This window comes from Triplophysa dalaica, chromosome 4, assembly GCF_015846415.1.
Source record: "Triplophysa dalaica isolate WHDGS20190420 chromosome 4, ASM1584641v1, whole genome shotgun sequence".
Lineage (NCBI taxonomy): Eukaryota > Metazoa > Chordata > Actinopteri > Cypriniformes > Nemacheilidae > Triplophysa > Triplophysa dalaica.
In genome coordinates this window covers 26,522,181-26,544,234 of record NC_079545.1, presented here as the reverse complement: position 1 = coordinate 26,544,234, position 22,054 = coordinate 26,522,181, and the positions used below count along the sequence as shown (strand labels likewise).

Here is a 22,054-nt window from a genome sequence, read left to right as displayed (position 1 = left end):
TTCTTTAAAACACCCATCAATCAGGTGGGCAAGAAAAGAAAATTGGAAGATAAGAGGTCTGTTTTCTTTTTTTGAAAGCCACAGCTAAATCCATTATCGCCTCAAAGGGGATAACAGATTCAATCCTAGCCACTCAATTTTTTGATATTTCCTGCCTGTGTGATTTCCTTCCTGCAGCCTCATCCAATTCCAGAATAAACTCTCTTTAAATAGTGTTTAAATCTATGTACTTATCTGCAAAGCTGAAAGTTATATAATGTATGTGTGAAGGGTTCTAGAGCTTTACCTGGTAATGTTTGAGAGTTCCATTGATCAGAAGCGACGACTGATTCTCCACTCTCTCTATGACGGCATGGGCGACTCCATAATAAGACTGAGAGCTGGTCTCTCCTGCCGGAACACTGTACTCATCGTCCACATCTTGTTTAGCAGACCTGCACAATAAAACACAAAGTGTTTATGATTATGTATAATGCCAGTGATCAATACAGTCTTTCAATTAAACTATTCAATAGGACAGATACGGTACAGTTGAGATGAAATTACTTTTTGGCTTAATACACACTTTTAGGGTCTTCAACTTTCATTTTGAAGGGATAGTTCATCCAAAAAATAAAACTCTGTCATCATTTATCAATTCATTTGAAACCTGTATGAGTTTCTTTCTTCTGCAGAACACAAAAAAATATATTTTGAAGTAAAAGGTAGCCGAACAATGACGGTACACATTCAATTCTATGTAGGGAGAAAAAAATCAATGCAAGTCAACTTGTACCGCCGTTGTTAATTCTTTAAAAGATCTTCTTCTGTGTTCCGCAAAATAAAGAAAGTCAATGTTTGAAAAACAATTTACGAAAGGGTAAATACGTGATGGCATAAATTTTATTTTGGGTTGAATTATCCCTTAACTCATGTATAAATTCAAAGTTTAAAGCTGTAATGGATTGTAACTTTTGCCTGTCTATCGCCATCTCTTATCTTTATGTGTCAAATCGTCATTTCCAGCAAAATCTGGGTAAAATAATACGATTGTTTAAATTTTTACCAAAAAGTTGCCGATGTAAGGTTAAGGTAGCCAGAAAGTAAGAACCAATAGTCTCAAGGAGACATGTGTATAAGGCTAAAATCATTGCATTCATATTCCCAATAAACTAACACATTATATTGCATTTACTGGGATTTTATGACCTTAATTTACTCGACCTGCACTGTGTCTATAAATGATGCTTAACTTTCCACATTCACTTTTATTTATTTAGGGGACGCTTTCATCCAAAGCACATAACAAATGAGAGAGCATTTCAAATTTTGCCAAATTGTACATGTGTCATTTACCAACAGTAAGTATGGTATTCCACTACTTTATCCGACCATTTCTCCACCTTTCACATAAGGCACTCATAGATTTAAACGTGTACAGCAAAATCTGCCCCCAGCAAACAGAGATTTATCTGATGTTTTTTAATCTTCTACATTTCAGTTTTGGTAAAACCTGTGTCTGCTGCTTTCTGTTTCAAGTGCACCCAGTGATTCTGGTCAACTTGGTTTAACGTTCAACTTGTTGTGCATTCAAACAGTCTCATCCGCAGGCCTTCTTTGACCTCTTTAATTAACACGGCCTTTTCACCAACACAACTTCTTTTATTTCCCTGTAACTCTATGTTAACCCAAGAGACTGCTAAAAAATCCCTGGAGATTAGCATATACTGTGATATACTTGAACTACATTGTTTCTCCCAACAATCATTCCACAGTTTTTATTCTAGTTTCTAATGTTCAAACTTCTCAACCACCTCACCTCACCTTAAGCATCAAGTTGCTGCCACCTGGTTGGGAGGTTATATGTTCGGATTAACAAGCAAATTCAAGTGTACCTTCCAAAAGTGGCCACTGAGTGGCAAATTTCAACTAATTAATTTTAAATTAGTGATAAATTGTGCTAACCACATAAAAAACAAGTAATTGTCAATAGGTTTAATCAACAAGCAGCTCTTACAATTACAGTAATTGTATTATACATATTAGATACACACACTAACAGAACACCATAGCTAAAACAAAAAACTGCAAAAATAAGGCATAAGAAAAAAGTCAGAGCGAGGCAAACATAACAGCTATCAACACCCGACTCCTGCAGTCTAACTCAACAAGACATGTTTTGCTTTAAAGTGAAAACAGGTCACATACTCTATGATGTGCTTGGCAGCATTCTCAGACACTTCATCACCGTTGGGATTGATGGCTTTCTTTTCCTCCGATTCAGCTCTGGAGACCACGTCTTCGTCATCCTAAAATGCAGCATTATTCTCATTTAAAGCACCGTGATTGCTCAGGTGACAGGGAAATATGCTGAGACAAACAAGCGTCTGGCAGATGCTTAAGGCTTATGGAAAAATCTCTGCAGACACGGGGATAAGCATGCTGCTTATTTTGTGTTTGGACGTATGACTCACTCCCGCTCCGAAGAACTGTCAGTGCGTAATGAGCAAAAAGAAGAGGACACTCACCTCCTCTTCAAATTCTGAGCCGCTCTCTTCGCTGTCTGAGCGTGGAGCAACTTCATAGCTGTGATTTAAAGGGCATGATTAACTAGTAAACACTATAAAGTCTCAGAAAGGTTAATTGACAACACAATCTTTCAAAATTTATACAATAAAAAAACATACTGTATATACTGCAACAAAGCAATTATTTATGGCCACTTGTTATTTCGTTATTTAGTTTATCCTTCGGCCACCCAGATACATACACATCAGCTTTCACAAATTAAAGAGCACTTATCGAATGCACAAGCATTCAAAAAGCATAATTTAGAAAAAAATTGTATTCTGTCCTTGCACATGAAATGTAAGGGTTTCTATCAAAACGGTTATGAGTTAACAGACACACAGAGGAGCAACGAGAGGACCTCTTACCCTGGGTTCATCTCGAGCCAGGCCTCCAACTGACTGGACTTGGGGGCATCTGTCCCCTGTAGGACTTTCCCTGTCTCAGTCTGAATGACTTTGACTGGCAGCTCACTCATCTGGCTGCTCTCATCTATAGGCTACGGGCATAAATAAACAAACAGCAGGTTTTCTGTGACGAACTGTGTTAGATTTGCCTTGACAGAGAGATTGTAACAGTGGGACACACGTCTGTTATTTCACATGAACTCTGCTTTCATTATCATAGCGATTTACATACCTCTCCATCAGGTCCAATGGACCCCATTCCTTCTGCGTCACCAGCTTCCTTCTGAAGGTTATACATGACAGCAATGAGTAAGTATTGAATGTTTAATCATCATAATAATTTTATAAAGAAGCTGAGCAAATGAAACTTGTTGGTAATACATCGCAATTCACATTACGTCATTTAGTATTTGGTTTTTCAGCAGTAATGTTGCCTTGTACCTTCTTCTTCTTTCTCTTTCTTTTCTTCTCCTTGGCAGCCTGTGCTGCCTTGTGCTCATAGACAAGCTCGGTGAGGTTTGCCACATATTCGTCTGTCTGTTGAAGGAGGTAGGCCAGACGTTTGTCCTTCTTCTGGTCAATCAGCTTCCTGTAACCCTCCTCATCCTCAGCCTACATCAAACAGACAGAGAGCCATTAAGATCCTTTGATAAGCACTTTTTATGGATAATTTTAGATGCTCTAGAATGCTAGTGCGGAAGTTCAACATATTTTACCATCAGTCTCCTCATTCTCTCCTTTTCAATTCGTTCTGTCTCTTTTTTCTGTTCTCTCTCTGTGTTGGTGTGCCAGGTAGCGATTGCCTTAGAGAGCTTCTGGATTTTCCCAGAGATGGACCTGTGATATTCTTTGAAGTCCTTTGCATGCTGCAGGATGCTGTTGAGATACTCCTATAAGAAGAAAATTAGATAATGCTTTAAAATGTTGCAAACTTCATAAAGGGATAATTTAACCAAAAATGAAAATGTTGTCATGAATTACACACTTGTTCCAAACCTGTATACATTTCTTTATTGTATTGAATACAAAGAAAGATATTTGGATAAATGTTAGCAACTAAGATTTCTTGGGCATCTTTGACAAACCTTTTTTTTACTTAAACGTCTAGGTTAGTCTGTAACCTCAGTTCCCTGATGGAGGGAACGAGACGTTGTGTCGAGACGACAGAAGGGGTTCGCCCTTGAGAACCAATCAACTGTGACTACTATAGAAAAGGCGAATGAAATTTGGCGAATGAAATTTGCATGCCGGTCTCCGCCCCCGGATGTCCGGTATAAAAAGAATAAGGGACATAAGAATAAGGGACGTTGTGGCATAAGGGACACAACGTCTTGTTCCCTCCATCAGGGAACTGAGGTTACATACTTAACCTAGACGTTCCCTTTCTGTCGGTCTATCGACGTTGTGTCGAGACGACAGATGGGGTTCCTATGGAGAAAGCCACAACGCTGTATCGTGTCACAATCTCTAGCGATGCAACGGTAATAGGCCTGGGCGTGTCAGCTCGATGCTTTTGCAAAACTGTAACCTTCCAGTGTGGTGGTCGGGGGGTCTCAGTGCTTTCTTGGATGAGTACAGCCCTGACCGGTAACCTTTCACGGACGGAGGCCTTAGCTCTCTACTGGCGAGAGGCCGTCCGGATCGGTTTTACACCGGGTGAGCACGACTTCCTTAATTAGGGATGCGCTGCAGAGGCCACTTCCTACCCTGGGGGAGGAATACAGTGGAAATAGATATGGTCTCGCCCTTAGGGGAGATTGCATGGAACGTGTGGACTGAGTAGTTAACCGCGAGGTGGTGGTCCACCTAGGGGAATTCATGGGTTACCAGGAGTGGGAACCATTTCATGAGGATACATCAGACGGAACAGCCCACGGAGGGGGTGTTACAGACATCCGGTAGCACCAGGCCCGGTTAGAGCTGTCTGCTCGTCCCAGCCTAAGGGGGAAGGCTGCTCTGCCCAGCCAACCACCAGGGGGTGCTTACTTAATGCTGATACAGGGTTTACGTGAAGGTTGTAAAACCTTGCGAAGGTGTTGGGCGTAGCCCAACCCGCAGCTATACAAATGTCTGCCAGAGAGGCGCCTCTAGCCAGTGCCCAGGAGTGAGCCCTCACTGCCTATGGGCATGGGAGATTCTGAGACACCTGATGGATGTCAAGATGCGCCTCTGCGTGAGCATCCTCAACGGCAGCTTGTGAAGGTGCTTGTTCAGGGTACACAGATCTAGAATGGGGCGCAACCCCCCGTCTTTTTTTGACAGTGTCACTCATCTTCGCAAGGTTAAGCCAGAGGTGCCTCTCTTGGACCACTAGCATGGACATCGTCCGACCCAGGGCCCGTGCCGTCACCTTGGTCACCCGTAGAGCGAGGTCAGTGGCAGCATGGAGATCCTGCATTACACCTGGGTTGGCCCTACCCTCGTGGATCTCTCTGAACGCCTTGGCCTGGTGGACCTGCAGGTTGGCCAAGCCGTGAAGAGAGGAGGAAGCTTGGCCTGCAGCATTGTAAGCCTTCACCACCAGAGATGCAGAAGTCTTACATGTTTTGGACGGTAGGGGCGGTCGATTCCTTCAGGTGGCAGCCGTCTGCGGTCACAGGTGCACCGCAACCGCACGCTCCACCTTGGGGATCTCGACGTAGCCTTTGGCTGCCCCACCATCGAGGGAGGTGATGGAGCTGGAGCTGGTTTGACTGGAGCGAGCCGTGAGTGGGGCTCTCCAAGAATTACACAGCTCCTCATGCACCTCCAGGTAAAATGGCACCGGGGGTGGCCGCGGATTGGCACCGCGCTCCGACCCCAGGAACCACGTATCCAACTGCGAGCTTTGGGGAAGAGGCATTGGCATACACTGCAACCCAATCCTCGTGGCTGCCCGGGTTAGCATGGCCGACATCTCTACCTCTGATTCCTCCTGAGCTCGACCCCGTTTGGGGGGAGCTCGGAGTCGTCAGGGTTGGATGCCAGCAAGTCTCCCTCCTATGCTGCGAGTGACATCTCATCTGCGTCACACATCATTTCAGAGTCCGTGCCTGAGGATCCGGCAGTGTGCCACCGCCAGCTGGGGAACGGTCAGAGCGAATCGGGGTGCGATCAGCCCTTGAGCACTTGGCTGGCGGGTTTACGTTCGCAGAGGTCCCCACATCACTAACGTTGCTAACACTAGCGGACGTCGGGGCCTTAGCCAACGATGTCACAGCCCGGGTAGCAGATGAAATGGTGGCTGGTTCCCGAAGGAAGAAAGCCACCCGTGACCGTAACTTCTGAATGACAATCTGCCCGCAGTGCGGATAAGATGTGTGAACGAACGCTGCCTCAGCGTGCTGGACGCCCAGACACCTTACGCACCCAAGACAACAACGGGACATGCCCCGCTGTAGAGTGCTCAGTCCTGAAAAGTGTACTCATGAGAGATGGCTCTGAAGAACAAAAGGTAAATTAATGCTGCAAATTTCATTCGCCTAATTTCATTGGCCTTTTCTATAGTAGTCAGAGTTGATAGGTTCTCAAGGGCGAACCCCATCTGTCGTCTCGACACAACGTCGAGAGACCGACAGAAAGGGAATCTTAGTTCCTAACATTCTTCTGAACTATCCCTTTAATTATTAGAAATGTAGTAATGCTCCTCAACGGCCTAGTTCAGCCAAAAATAACAATTCTGTTGTCAGTTACTCACCCTCATGTCATTTCAAACCTTTGAGATTTTCTTCTTCTGCAGAATACAAAAAAAGATATTTTGAAGAATGTTGTTCCCCTTGCATTGGTTTTGTGTGTGTACAACAAAAGTGAATGGATATCGTCATTGTTCGGTTACCAACATTCTTACCAACAATCTTCTTTGGTATTCTGCAGAAGAATTAAAGTCAAACAGGTTTGAAATGACAAGAGGGTGAGTAAATGGTGACAGAATTGTCACTTTAATACTGGGGTCATATCAACCAGAAGTCAATATAATTTACATATTATATACAAAGAAATTTTGCTCATATTTTATGTCACTGTTGACATTATCCAGACCATTTTCCACTTTTCCATGTGGCCACTTTTAAGGTCACAATGATATGCTCTCAGATCCAACATTTGCAATATGACTTTTAAATAAAAATGTTTTTTGCTGTAATAAATTATTATTTTGGCTTTTTGGTGTACTAAACTAAATTTCAAGGCAAGACATTCCTGGAATTTGTCTTGCTAGAGGAACAGTTCACCCAAAAATACAATTCTTGTATAATTTACATAACATCATTACATCTACATGTCTCCAGTGAGAGAAAATGGTCATTTCAATTTCGGTGATGCAACAGAATTTTCATTTTTGGGTGCTTTTCTTCGTTTTTAATACATTTTGTTGTTCTGAGTTTTAAAATGTGCTCATATAATATTTGAGTCAGTATGCAACCTGGATACCCAGGAATATCAACATTGTACTGTGTGAATTTGTCTGGATTTTATGCACATGTTTTCACTCCGTTAAATGAATTTGACTTGGTACACTGGTCATGCATCCATCACCTGGTGTTTCTGTCTGCGCTTTCTTTCCTGTTCAATCTTCTGTTGTTTCTCTAGTTTCTCTGTCATGCGAGCCTCTCTCAGCGTCTGTCTCTTGCTGCGCTTGTAAGCCTTGGAGTTCAGAGCTGTCTCCAGGGTCGTGTCCCTGCGCATGCAGGCCACAACATCCAGCCTCAGCTGAGAGAGAAAAAAATCCATCACATTCATCTTTGACTAAATGTATTACAGCTAATGAACTTCATCAAATGATAATCATATACTGAAGCATTTCGAACATATTTAGTTGTAATCTTTGTTAATTACTGGAGAACAAGTCTCTGTCTTTTCAAGCGCTGTGTACTGATATCAGTGCAGCGATGGCTCCCTCTAATGGCTGATTTCATTACACTGTGTAAATTAAACATTCATTGCACAACTCTGGACACCATAACCATCCACATAATAATGACAATATGAAGAGGACAAAGCTCAATGGAACATGCAAATCAAGAACGTGCATGAGCAATTTTCACTTGGCATATTGTAAATGATCGTGTTTAATATACAGTTATACTAGTTTGATTTATTCCTGTAAATTAGCTGGTAAGAAGCTCATTACGAACATCTGCGAGATCAATTACGTGCGCTTGTAAATTTGAAAATTGTCTGAGTGGTCGCTGGGCAAGGGGCACTTCTTTTACCTGCCGCTGGAAATTGAGCAGTCTTAAAGCCTTCAGCTCCACGGTAGCTTTAGTACGCAAATCAGGCGGCAACGAACCCGGAAGATTCTCCAGCTCCTGTATTCTGTGAACAATCCTGGCCTGAAGTCTTTTAACAGATGAACAAACATGGAGAAAGGCAAGTCAATGAAATGCTATTATAAAATGTAGTTTTCTTCCAGAGTAATAGAGCAAATCATGGGCAAAGAATGAAATCATACAATAATAAAACCAAAATCTATCATTCATCCACAGATCATTAGACTCTTTGTTGTACAAAGAAACCTCCGACATGCTCTTTCCAGCCATTAATAATTTCTACTACCCCTAGAGCTCTCCAGACGATTGAATCACCTGCAAGATCTGAACCTTTCACATCTAAGATGATAAAAATCTGTTTTTGTGACCTCATCATACATCAGCGCCACACAATCAACACAGTCCAGTTGCTGCACTTCTGAAGAACTTCAGAGAACTCAGAAACACAAAGGTTCTTCACTCTCCTCCAACACTTATTACAGTTTCACAAAGCACATAACGTCATTGCCTGTTCTGACGAAACCTTACAAACACATGATTGTTATTAGGTTATAGTTGTTCCGAGAATTCAAAAATGTTGTTCCGTGATTTTTTGTAATGCTATTAACCCTGGCAACTTGACTTTCCCTTGCTGGTAGGTATTATATCTAATACCAAAATCACATACCGGTACTCCCTCTCCTGTAGGAGTTCGACCGGATCCAGACCCTGTGGTTTCTGAATGGGGGTGATGCGATTTTGCTTCTGCTGGAGTTGAATGATGAGAGAGGGCTGGCCTGGTCCTGGCTGCAGCTGAATTTGGGGTTGTGAAGTGAGGGAAGTGCTTGGGACAGTTTGGGTTGCAGTAGGAGCCAGTGGAGGGGCTGGAGAGGGTCTGCCACTGGGAGCTGGGACTGGCAGCTTCTGTGGGACGCTAGAGGTCTCTGCACCTTGACCTAAAAAGAAACAAGTCCTAATACATCATTGTGAACCAATGTACGTTGCTTGTAGTAGAGCTGCCTAGTGTTGTAAAAAGTTTGATGATATTTAATGATTTCTTCAACAGTAGATAGTGTGTTAAATTCACTTCTAAGCGCAGTGTTAACTGACAACTACAAAAAAATATGTTTTGGAAAAAAGGATTAAAAACAGTGGTGTTTCTGGGTAATTATTTTAGCTAGGAAAGAATGAATCACTTAAAACACACCATGATGGCAAGCACACAATAAATGCCTTTAGTTCTTTCTAATAAAGAAAAACGCACTACATTGTTTGGCATATGGCCAAATTCAATTTCACCTCATTCAATTTACTTTGTAATTGCAAATGAAATATAATGACTACTGTTATTCAATCATATGATCAACACCTGTAAAAGCAATATTAAGGAATTCAATACAACGAACAGTGTAATTCAACAACAGTCCATCAGGAAACACCAATACCAATTGAATACCAATGAAAATACACAATCATTTTCAATGTATGTGAACTTGTAGGTGACATTCCTGTCCACATGAATTCATTTTAAAGCAAACCCTGAAAGAAGGTATAAATACCCCAAAATAAAATGATTTCGTACACACCCTCATGTCATTCATAAGTTTCTTTCTGCAGAATAAAACAAGATACAAGGACGTTGGCAAACAAACACTGGCATTGGTATTTACACAGTCAATAGATTGCTTTTGTTGATATGGCTTTCTTACTGGTTAAATGAATTTATTAAATGTAAGTGTTTGACATGAAAAACATACATACACATTCAGAAAGGTAATTATAAATATCGCCAATAACAGGGATGTAACAATTTTATCAATATTATGGTTACGCAATGTCAAAATTAGGGCTGCAACTAACGATTATTTTAATAATCGATTAATCTGTAAATTATTTTTCTGATTAATCGATGAATCGGATAAAAACATAAACCAAGGAAAGCATTCATTTCCAACCCTTTATTCAAAAAACAGAACTAAAATCTTTAGAAACTGCACAAACATGTTGCTCCTTGAACATCCCTGAGCTGTTATAATAATAATAAAATAAAAATGGACTAACACAAAAAACATACACATGTATGCTTTACATCTGCCAAATATATAGACTTCATTTTTTAATAAAGTGCCACCTGAGCTGCCAGAACAATAAATAATTTATAAAAAATAAAGAACAATACAAATCAGAAAAATTTAACAGAATTTGTTTGAATGTCAGAACTTGTTCTCTACACTACACTGCAGACAGACACTCACAGATGCACACACTCGCAGACGCACACACTTTTGCAGACGCACACACTCACAAACTATCACGCTGACACACACACACACTCTCTTTCAAATTCACTTGAAGCTTATTCATTAAATAATAATTATTACCATCATTGTAGTAAGTGCAAGCTTCATTTATACACCACATTTTAACAAAGCTTAAGATGACCGAGTGCTATACAAGAACTTTAACATTTTATTAAAAAGTACAACACACACAAATATATTTGTCAATAATAACCTATATGGGACAAAGCACAGAATATACACTGCAAAAATTGCTTTTCTAACTTAGTAGTTTTGTCCTGTTGTCAGTCCAAATATCAAAAGAATCTTAAATCAAGATACATTTACCTAGACACATGAAATAGCATAAGATATGATGTCTTGTTTTCTGAAAAGACACCTCAAAATGAAGTGATTGTTTGCTTAAAACAAGCAAAATTATCTGCCAATGGGGTACGAAAAATAATCTTAATGAGATATAATTTCAAACAGAGGTTTTAAGCATCAATTAATTTTCTCATGCCATTTTTCTTGTCTAGTAATCTTGATTTTTTTTAAGATACTTGTACTGGAAACGAGAAATAAATTACTAAGACGCTGGTATGTCTTCTGCCACCAAATACTACAAGAAGAGAATCGGGATTGGGATGTGTGCAGAGGCTGCACGTATGGCTAATACTATAAAAAATTACATTCACTTTTATGAAAATATCGAACTATTCACTTCACAAGACGTCAACATGTCGCCAGGAGCTGCTCTCTGGAATTACGTTCTTTAGGAAATCTTACACAGGTGGACCCCATAGACTCCCATTATATGATGCAAAGAGGGCTGCGGATTTACCAAATAATCTTCTTTATTCTTCTACTCAAGAAAAAAAGCCACCTACATCTCGGATGGCCTTGGGGTGAGTAAATAAACAGCAAATTGGAGTTTTTGGGTGAACTATCCCTTTAAGTATACAAAAATTCAATAAATGTGTTCCCACGGGACTCAGCCACCACCTCGTCTGCTTCCCGTTCCGTGACAGCAGTGGCTATGGCTCTGCCATCCGTTACGGCGAGCTGCAAGGGTGATGTGAGGATTACTCTGAGCGTTAAATCTGTCAGCCACTGGCTTGTGATGATGCGTGATGATGAGATGTCCCTTGCATCATCGGGGGGTGACTTAGTGGCATCTGACTCCGACGATCTTTGCAGCTCCCTCCTCTGGGAACGAGCTCAGGATACATGGTACCTCTGGGTTGAGCGTGGCTCCAAGCCGTGCCTGCCCCCTGTGCCGTGTTTCCCGGAAGTGCATGAGGAACTCAGTGAGACCTGGAACCCCCCCTTTTTCGGCGCGTACATGTCAAACTAGTTCCGCCACCCTTTCTTTCCTTGATGGTGGGGCAGCTAAAGGATACGTCAATGTCCCCCAGGTGGAACGTGCCGTCTCGGTGACTCCCCTCGAAAGCGGGTAGGTTTTGGCATCTCTGGTGTCGAGCATACACTGCTGAGGGCCAAGCTGCCCCTCTCTCCACGCTATGGCCATCCTGCAGGTCCAGGCCAAGGCGTTGAGAGAGCTCCACAAGGGTAAGACTGACCCAGCGCTTATGCAGGAATTCCGCACCGACCTCGCTCAAGGGCGACCAAGGTGACCTTGCAGACCCTGGGTCGGACGATGTCCACACTTATGGTCCAAGAGACACACCTCGGCCAAACCTTGCACAGATGAGTGACGCCGAGAAGGTCCACCTCCTTGACGCACCCGTCTCACGAGTGGGGGCTGTTTGGTGATCCTGTCGAGCAGCAGTTCTTGACAGTAAAGAAGCAGACAGAGGCTATCGAGCATAGCCTCCCCGCCGCCCTCTAGCCGTTGAGATCCAGTGCATCGTATGCTTCCTAGCAGCCCTGGTCCTCTTCGAAGAGGAGACCACCACCCCATCAGCAGCCAGAGGCGGCCCTCATGGGAAGACCCCAGAGAGACCGAAAATACCTTTGGGGCCCACCCTAGCCATAACATCGCTGGTTGGTCGATCCGGGACGGGTCCTATCACCTTCTTCATGAGGGTGTTGGCAAACCGACGTTGCATCATGGCGAGACACAACATCGAGCATATTCAGCAGACCTCAGCACTCTCAAATCGACGGTGCGTTGAGCTGCATCGCCAGGCAGGTAAGTCAGCAGGGCCGATCTCCTCCCAGGGGGAGGTTCGACACAACGTCAAGAGACCGACAGAAAGGAAACGTCTTGGTTACAGATGTAATCTCAGTTCCCTGATGGAGGGAACGAGACGTTGTGTCCTTCTTACCAGGAACACGTGCCGACCGCTGCAGTAGTCGTGAGAGGCTCTCAGGCTCCTCAGAACTAAAAGTGAATGAATGCAGCACACTCCGATGCGTGCGCACACACAGACACGTGCGCTCCGCTCAAACACAGGTAAGCACACTCCGACCAGTGGACAGAGAGTGCGTGTCCGACAATATTTCGTGTCAAACACCGGAAAAGCAAGTAGATAAAAATATTTGCGTTTTAAAACGCTCCCAGGGTGGTGAAAATGGCTAAGTAAAGAAAGGACGCACGCCCTGCCCCTGACAAGCAGCAACAGTCCAGTCACCACTGGATGACAGGTTTTCGCCCAGCTTGGCTTTGTTCCATTCGGACCATGTGACATAATGAACCATTCACATCATCAGACTATTTCTGTAGTTTAAAGGGAGCAGCGCATCTACATAACTGAGCTGTACACATCACATGGGAAATTTATGTTGACTATATTTGGCCGATATCTTTAACATCTTTATATAGTGCCAAAAGCATTTAATTTTAACCCTTTCTGCTCCGTAAATGCTGCTACTGGCCAAAGACGCGTCGCATATAGAGACCTGCAGACACCAAGATCAGGTAAATTAATGGACACTTTTACTGTAACGCTTAAGTAAACGAAATGCAGCAGTAATGAAGTATTTTAGGCTGTCAGTCAGTTTACTGTCTGCTATATAGGTTTGTTGCATTATAAACCATAACGTCTTGTATCTACATTTAGCATTAATGATATTAATAATATCAATAGCATTAATAATTAGCATGTTAAGAACATTTCATAATGAATCATGTTTTAATCTGGGATTATTTAGAATCAGTTCTAGTATGAATGGCATGAAAATGCTACTTGTTATTAACTTTCTAAGTACTTCTGCTAACGATAAATTATTTTCAGTTGTTACATTTAGTTGTCAGTAGTTTTATTAAAATAGGCCACTATGACTTCGCCTTAGCACGAGTGCCTACAAATTGTGGGTATCTGAATATAAAATAAATGGCCTGATAAAACGTTAGATGTTCACTTTTTATATACATATTCGACTGAAAAAACATGTATTCGCGCCATAAGACACCTTTAAATAAGCTCCTTTTTTAAAAGAATTACACCAACAATTAATACTAGACTGAATTTTGTATGATATGGACCTCTAGTAGCCCAACCCACACTTACCCTCAGGCCACGGTTTTGGGCAAGAACTCTGGTTATGGGTCTGCATTCCTGGAGTAGGACAAGGTCCAGTGGAAGGCCCTCCATGAGGCATTGGCATACCTACAAACATTGTACTCATCAAAACATATAAAACTGTACAGCAGAAAACTGTATAGCTGTCTGTAATACATAAAATGATAAACGGCAAACTAAAATCTCTCCAACCAATCCCAGTATTCACCTGGAGGTCTGTTGTAGGGGCCACTGTTGACAGGCTGCTGCTGCATTGTGGGAAGGCTCCTCTTGCCCTGCAGAGCTAACTGCAGATTCTCAGGCAGAGGCTGACCACGGCCCAGGATCTTGTACGCCAGGATTTGAGCCCTGAGTTGCTGTAGCTGGGCTGGGCTGAAGGGAGACTGCCCCCTGGCCTGCTGTCCCATTCCCTGGGGGTCCATGGGCATCATGGGGCCCGACTGACCCTGAGGCATTTGCGGCGGGGTTGGTCCTCCCCCTGATATTGGGCTATGAACATGCTCTGACACCTGGGCCATTGGCGAGGGATGAGGGGACATGTATCCTAAAAGGAATAAACAATGGTTTTCGTTCAATTCTATTCAGATTTTAAAGCTGACATCCCTCATATACAAGTGTTTCAAACACAAGATTTACATGTTGATTAAACTGTGCTCTTTTCATGAACAACCAGTTACTGCAAAGCTAAATATTTCCACTTAAAGGATAAATGGATCGGTAATAGCCACCAATGTGTAAAGGTGATAACAACATCTCCCCGGTCATGAATGAAGAACAAAGATCATAGGATGTGACGATAATTAGTGGCACATAAAGGAGGGCTTTAAAGCGCCACGAAACCTTAAAGCTATTTTTGCTTTCCGAGTTTAAAATCCTTATCTAGCCAACGTCAAAAGATGTGACGTGACTGTGTTTTCTTGACCACTGAGAAGACATTTCTACTAATTATTCATGACATCGACTTGTAATAGGAGCGCCCGTCTCTCATGCCAGAACCTTTGCCGATTTTTAACGGCTCTTCTTCTCAGAGTGCTCATGGCCATTTTAATTGCATTTTTCAAAAACGACAGTGAGGTAGAATGTAGCAGAAAGGGGAGGTTTTGTGGCCCTTTAAGGTGAGGTCACACTAAATAAATAAACACTGTCAGATAATTGCCTTTATTTACTACCAAGGTTATTCTTTTGAACAAGTTCAACCGAGCATCCTTCAAAGTGCAGAATAAAAAGATCCTTACATTCTCTTATGGTGAGCTGAACTATAATTAGAGTTAAAATTACACAACTGTGATTATTAGTTTGTTGCCAATGTGCAATTATACCTTGACTGTGTTGATCCATAGGGCTTTGTGGAGGACCCATGCCGCTGTGTAGGGATCTCATCCCCACCCCTTTAATCTGTCCATAATGCATATCTTCCCCCATCCCCTTCTCATGCATTCCCTCCATGGGCTGGACAGAGGCAAGAAAATGATTCAACTTTGTGGTTAAAATACAGGGTTCAACTATTTAACAACTAACTTGTGACATGTGTTTTCACTTTCTGTTCTATTTTTCTGAGCAATTATCTTATAATTACTGGTATAATCAATGTCAAACGTAATGCCCCAAAGTACCTTATGCATTTGGTGCACGCTGTCCTGAGAATAATCACCGCTACCTTGTCCCTGCATAGCAAGGGGGACACTTGGCGGCCCTGGGCTGGGGCCCATCATGCTGTGTACAGAGCTAGGAGAGGGGCCCGGACCAGGGCTAGGCCCTAAGATGGGCCCGGGAGACAGGCCAGCACCTGGTGAGGGACCAGAATGTGACATTCCAACCGGTGGCTCGTTGGGGGTGGACATCTATTAGAGAATCTGTGGAAAGGGTGGACCGGAGGTTAAATAAAGAATTTCTGCCAGTGTTCAAAATACCAAGAATAAACACAAAAATACAATAACAAAATAATAATTGTGATTATTATTTGATCGCTACACAAACTCAAAATATTTATGATTATCCTGATTATCTTTTCGCTTCAGAAGACCTACTGGATACATTCACCCAATGGAGTCATTTGGATATGTTTAATCATGAAAAAAATTACTTATTGGACCTTTAACAGGTTCCCCCCGATATAATAAGATAACTTGACAGCATTTTATATCATATTATGACATCATACAACATTTTATAGGCATAAAATATTATGGGCGAATGAGGATGAGTTCATTTTCATATTTTGAAAATACATATGGAGTTAAGACCAATGTAAGGCTAAATAGTGACAGCCTATTTATATTAAATTATTTGTGTTTAACTAAAGTAAGTCATATACGAGATGGCATGAGGGTCAGCGATTTACCAAAGTTTTGTGTAAACTATTTCTTTAATGTGTAAAGTTCAGGTGTGAATTTGCCTTGCTCTCTGGCAAGCTTAAGCACCCAAAAATGAATGCTATTACTTTATGAAGGATTGTCTGACTATTATTATTATTATTAATGTAACATTTAATTTAACAATGGCACTTTTAATCATAGTGGATTTGAGACCGAAACACTTTGCATCTTGAGTAAATGTAAGAACACCCTATTCATACCTCTTCACGTCTAATGCACAGCAGACAGTGGCTATTACTGCTTTATTATTATATATGAGTACGAAACCATGTCATATCGTTTAAACTTCATAAACTGGGGATTACCCTATAAGTCGTTCATATATATATATGTTCTAGACTTAAAAACAGTTATAATTTATATTGTTTCGAACAGTGATTAAGGCTGATGTGTCCTTTTAGCGTTATTTAAATGAAAAAGACAAGTAACATTAGGAAGAAAAGCACTCATCCTTTCATTCAATCAAAAAACAAATAGAAGACAGAGCGGCTTACAATAAGTCAACAAAGTTTATACAATAACTTCCAGGCAGTTACAATGGCCCGACACGCCCCCTAAGCGCAACTATCGAAAATAAAACGGGATAAAAATAACATTCTTGTGTCATCTACAGGCACATTACCATTTAATCACACATTCATTTTTAATTACGGTAATTATTCGTACACGGTCGATTTGTCGCTCAAAATTGACCAGACGTGTACCGAATATCTATAAATATATGACCTGTTCCTTAATGCTAAAAATGTAACGTAACGTTAGGCCCTTCGTTGATGTCAAAAACAGAATGACTCAAACTATTCAATAGCATCTATTCAATTGGGACCCTCCGGGCTGTTTTAAATAAAACTATTGAGAGAAAATATTGCAATTAATCAGCAAACACATGCGTTTGTCGCAGGGGTGTTATTAGAATAGAGTTGTGCTGATCGGATCATGGCTTCCTCGACATGCTGTCACGACTGTCTTCCCCTCACGCCATTGCAGTTTCTTTAAATCTCAACAAACTTTCTGGGACCCTTCGGCAACAGCGCACTCTCAACACAACAATACACCTGTTTTCCATTATCTGGCTAAAGTAAAAGCTTTGCCAGTTCTCAGAGAAGCAGTTTATTAACATTTTCGTGATTTGTTCAATTTAAAAGCAAACAAACAGTTCAGCCCCGTCTGACATAATCAAGCAGCAGCTCGCTAACCATCTGTACAGTTATGTTAGCATGCTAGCCCGCTACATTTTAATCGGCAAAAACAAACTAATATGCTCCCCACTGACAGATATACATCCGTATAAATGTCCAAGCAAAGAGTATTTAAACTCGGTTACCTTCCGCGAGGTAAAACCCCCAATAAAAGACCTAGCGCATTATTTCAGGTTCAAAAACACGACTGCCATTTGTTGATCCCCTCCCCCCACCGATTGCTGACAAGTTGAAGTTCGTGATTTTTTTATGTTATTCATTTTCTGATTTGTTGAGAGAGCAGGAAATACAGTCCTCTCTGGTGCGTGATTGGTTCAGGGTTACGTCAATCATCTCGTGGTCTATCTGAGGGCGGGTCATTCGCTTTCACTCGTTCACTTCGCAGCACGAGTGCAGATGAACGTCGTGCAGCTCCTCGGTCGATTGAGGACACGTGTTATAAAGCATTACGCTTTCCCACGCATTTGAGGGAATGTCCTCAGTCGCTGTTTCCAGTTGAATTCACGTCACGAGTGTTTGTGGGAAACTGAAGAAACAAGCATGAAGTGTATATATATATTGAATACCATGCATTCATGAGTAAAGTTATATAGGATGCAAACGCATGTTGTAAGAAGCATATCGTTTTTTATGCAGTGCATTGCAACGAATCTCATGCATCATTCGGTAAATGTCCATTAATGTCGACATCGAATAAATGTAAAATGTTGTCAGTACACTGCTGTCAGAGACCTCAGCACGAGACACAACTGTAGTTTTACAATCTCACCACATGAGGGAGACCGTGTATTAGAATTTAATAGCGTCGTATTAAATACTGTACAAAAGCGGAGAAGGAGTCCCATGTCAGCTAATGCAAGGTAAGATTAGTGTTAACAGGATAAATCATGTTTTTATTATAAACTAAATAATTATTAATCTTACCGACCCTGTGTGTCAACAGTAATTGACGTTTGCTGTCATTGTGTTAATTTTCATGTTTAGAATTTTTCACTTAAGCTTTTCTGTCTTGAAACAATGTTTTTATTTTATTTGGAAAAATAACTCGTTTATCAATTGGGTTTAATTCAAGCTATTTTCACTATAGAAACAGCAACAACTAACGTAACTCAACACAGAACAAAGCCCGAAAAACAAAAATGTCCAAATGGTTCTCATTTATACCGGAGGGACTTATGCAAAACACTTCTCATTCTGTTGTTCTGAATGGAAATGATTTCTGTCTTCAACAGGCCCAAACCTTTTCAATTGCTACTTTGTGCACAATTCTGGCCGCATATCTTCACACTGTTCCTCATAGTAAAATTTACACGAATTTGAGTGGAATACAATTTTGCTGTGCTTGAAAAAGCTCAGTTTAAAGTAAGATGCTGTTGTTTTGTGAGCTGCTATTCTCTTGTTTTTGGCGTTAGCAGATAAAAGTTAATTTATCATTTATCTTTGCCATTTTGTTTGATTTATAATATGAAAGGTACAGTGAAAAGAGTTTGCAGAGGAGCATTTCTTATAGATGACATCAACATTTCTATTCTGGTAAAGAAAGTCGAATTTAAATTATTGTTTAAATAAGGTTTAGAGAGTAAACAATCAATATAGGGTTTAAATCAAAGACTAGTTTGTTATCCATCTATGTTCACCTATCACTAGTGAACATACACATAATGTAATAAATTATAAGGAGCAGTTGATTGATTTTTATAGAAGTAAAAAAAACTACATTTTAAATGAATTTATAAATGTAAAAAAAATATACAGAGTAGGTTTTGTTTGGATTAAAGTCATGTATTTACAAATTGTAACACCGTGGCTGACAAAACGTAGTTTGGGTTGCAGTGTAACCTTATCGCCTATCAGCTTTCTCTGACACCTGGCTAATGCTATCAGGTGAGATAGGGATGTCGATTGTGACCTCAGTGTTGGAATGACAGATTGTATTCAAGTTATCAAGTCAGTTCTGACCACATAGCTAAATAAATGACTTCAAACAGGTGGAGTCCACTGTTCTATGTCCATTACAGAAGTATAACATTGTCAGTATAATGGTAGGCTAGAGAAAGTTTTAACTAATCGAAAAATGTAATGTTGCCCGTGAATATAATTTATTTCCCTAAATATTGGTTTAGCCTATATACTGTATATTTAAAATGCAAAAGTATTATAGAATTAATTTGTATGACATCTATAACTATTACCATTCAAATGTACATTACTAACATTACTGTAGCTTTTAGTCATTTTTCTGATTAACAAGTTTTTCAGTGGTGTGAATAAATCAAACAAATCAAAGCGTGTCGGGCTATAAAGCGCGAGCTAAAGTTTGTATTTGAATAGCCTTTGGACAGGTAAACAAAGTATATGGTTTTTGGTTCTGTCTCTGCTTCCTTTTCAAGTCATCCTTTATTTTCTTGCCATTTTCAGAAAGGATGTGTGCAAGGTTCCTGAATGTAAATTCAGCCAAATAAAGCCCTCAAATAACCTGCATGGTTAGCGCCTCCACTTCAGATTCAATGGTTAGGAAAGGCCTGACCAGTGTTCATTTGAAATGGAAAATGACAGTGGACAGTGGTTTCATAATCAATTTGCCTTAAAACCATTACCTCCGCAGCCTCCCCACCATGAAATTTGCTCACTGTCCTAATTAGGGCTGTACCCTGTACCCATCCTATTGTGTCAAGCTTTTTGACTCCATACATATTTGAATTAGTCAAATAGGCTAAATGACACATGGCAACTAAATGCCAGCATCTATGCAGACAATTACTTCTCAAACGTACGTTTGTCTCATGGGGTAAAACAGTGAATACAGCGAAACCTAATTTCAAGGTAAATTTGGTTTCAGCATTCCAAATTATCATGTTGTAATAACAATCCAATGTACGTAACAATAGGCCTGTGTGTTTTGACTGATGTAATGAATACACGAAGAGACAATTTTAGCCTTTGTGGGCATGGTATAAACACAATGGTTATACAATCAGTGTGCCAGTTTTGGCATTTACCACGCTTTGTGTTTGCACAGTGGCCACAACTATATATATATATGTGTGTACACATTGGATTGGAGCGGCTTTCAAAGGCTACTTTGGCTAATTGCCTGTGTTTTCCAGGTGTGACCCAACCAAAGGCACGTTATATTTAGTTTTACATGTGACATCTGCTGAAGGGGATTGTTTGTTTTGTAAGTGGTGCTGTTGGTGTTCTGCACGTCCCAGGTGGATAACTTTCCTTATTAAGCCCTTTCGTATTTAAATGCCATGCAGCAGGGGTGACAGGCTTTGTCACGAACCATTACACTTTCCAATCTTATGTTATTGACACCCAATATGCCTAAAACAAATATCAGTTGTGGAGGAAACTTAAATGTTTGAATATAGTCGTGTCATGTTTCAATTAACGACACTCTGCGGATCCAGAGGCTTTTGTTTTCAGGGCCAAGTCCAGCCCTAATGAACCGGAGTTATTTTTATCGTCCTACAGGCACGAGTAATATGTCCGTTCCTGTGAAAATAAAAAAACCTAAAGATACAGATTAACCTGTCAGCTACTGACTTCTTTAATCCAAATAGTGTCCACTTCGTCGCAGTAAACCGCTTAAAAAAGATCCCTCTTGGCCAATTGGCTACATTCTCCTTTTAACTTGCAAACTCCGGCCAGTGTTTATCTGCTCCTCTGTCATCCCCTTGAATCGGCGGCCAGATTTACCTGCAGGTGTCGGACACCTTCCATCGCTTCACCCTTTAAATGTGCCGCACTGTAGTCGATTTGGTTTTTAACAGGCTCCTGGGACCAGCGTCTGATAAAGAGCAGCCGTGGAAATCTTTTTCCAAGATGGTGCAGGATTCCATTGAGGTCAAGATGGAGGCTGGGGGGAGGAAGCGCGCTGTCAGTGAAACCTCTTTGTAGTTGTCTTTGTTGCAGGTGTTCTGCCACTCACTGTTAACCTTTGCAGCCTGTGTGCATGACATCTGCAACAAAGAATAAGACAGGCATCGAACACAGTCATGATAGAGACCTTTCGTCTTACAAATACCATCAACTGATTGAATCAGGTTAAGCGCTAGATATGTTCTATTTTTTATTTTTAATAGGTCTGAGAATGAGAGGTTCCCTTTTGAAACAAAAAATATACGGGAATATACTATAAAAAATATAATGCAATATATTAAATACATTTACATATATTGGAACAAAACGCTTCTATTTTTGGGGTTCTGCTCTACAGAACAAGTTTCATTAATTTGTTAGCTTCTTCCGCAAAGAAGTGAAAACGTGAAGACATCATTGCCACCACACTGCTTCGAAAGGAAGGGGAAGGGGGGAGTGAGCCGTTGGTTGCAATTCTCAACCTCTCCTCTAGGTGCCGCTAAATTTCATACACTGAACTTTTAATATGTTGTCATATATTAACAGTGTATTTTTCTATATGTTTTCAAATATAAATTAAGGGATTTGATATACATGTATATTTTATTTGCTATGCATGCATGTCCATTATAAGAACTGATTATTTTGTTATCTATTTCAAAACGTTTCC

General features: G+C 40.9%; 1 protein-coding gene and 1 long non-coding RNA gene across 4 annotated transcripts in view; one reads left to right on the top strand and one right to left on the bottom strand.

Annotated features, from left to right (window-relative positions):
• smarca2 (SWI/SNF related, matrix associated, actin dependent regulator of chromatin, subfamily a, member 2) overlaps window positions 1–17,774 on the bottom strand; it is a 56,651-nt gene extending 38,877 nt beyond the window's left edge. For both annotated transcript variants that reach the window (XM_056745166.1, XM_056745167.1), the window contains exons 1-15: window positions 17,646–17,774; window positions 15,560–15,799; window positions 15,266–15,395; window positions 14,155–14,490; window positions 13,935–14,033; window positions 8,868–9,135; window positions 8,144–8,270; window positions 7,467–7,640; window positions 3,671–3,844; window positions 3,396–3,566; window positions 3,187–3,237; window positions 2,916–3,046; window positions 2,508–2,565; window positions 2,188–2,288; window positions 287–434 (exon numbers count right to left, since the gene is read on the bottom strand). In XM_056745166.1, the coding sequence (XP_056601144.1) occupies window positions 287–434; window positions 2,188–2,288; window positions 2,508–2,565; window positions 2,916–3,046; window positions 3,187–3,237; window positions 3,396–3,566; window positions 3,671–3,844; window positions 7,467–7,640; window positions 8,144–8,270; window positions 8,868–9,135; window positions 13,935–14,033; window positions 14,155–14,490; window positions 15,266–15,395; window positions 15,560–15,787 (2,196 nt within the window). In that variant the 5' untranslated portion in view covers window positions 15,788–15,799; window positions 17,646–17,774. The remainder of the gene's footprint in view (window positions 1–286; window positions 435–2,187; window positions 2,289–2,507; window positions 2,566–2,915; window positions 3,047–3,186; window positions 3,238–3,395; window positions 3,567–3,670; window positions 3,845–7,466; window positions 7,641–8,143; window positions 8,271–8,867; window positions 9,136–13,934; window positions 14,034–14,154; window positions 14,491–15,265; window positions 15,396–15,559; window positions 15,800–17,645) is intronic.
• A 584-nt stretch (window positions 17,775–18,358) lies between these two features.
• Window positions 18,359–22,054, top strand: part of LOC130418936 (uncharacterized) — a 41,819-nt gene continuing 38,123 nt past the window's right edge. Inside the window, exon 1 of one of the 2 annotated variants that reach the window (XR_008906448.1) lies at window positions 18,359–18,380. This is a non-coding gene — a long non-coding RNA (uncharacterized LOC130418936). The remainder of the gene's footprint in view (window positions 18,381–22,054) is intronic. The other variant, XR_008906447.1, reaches the window with a different exon arrangement.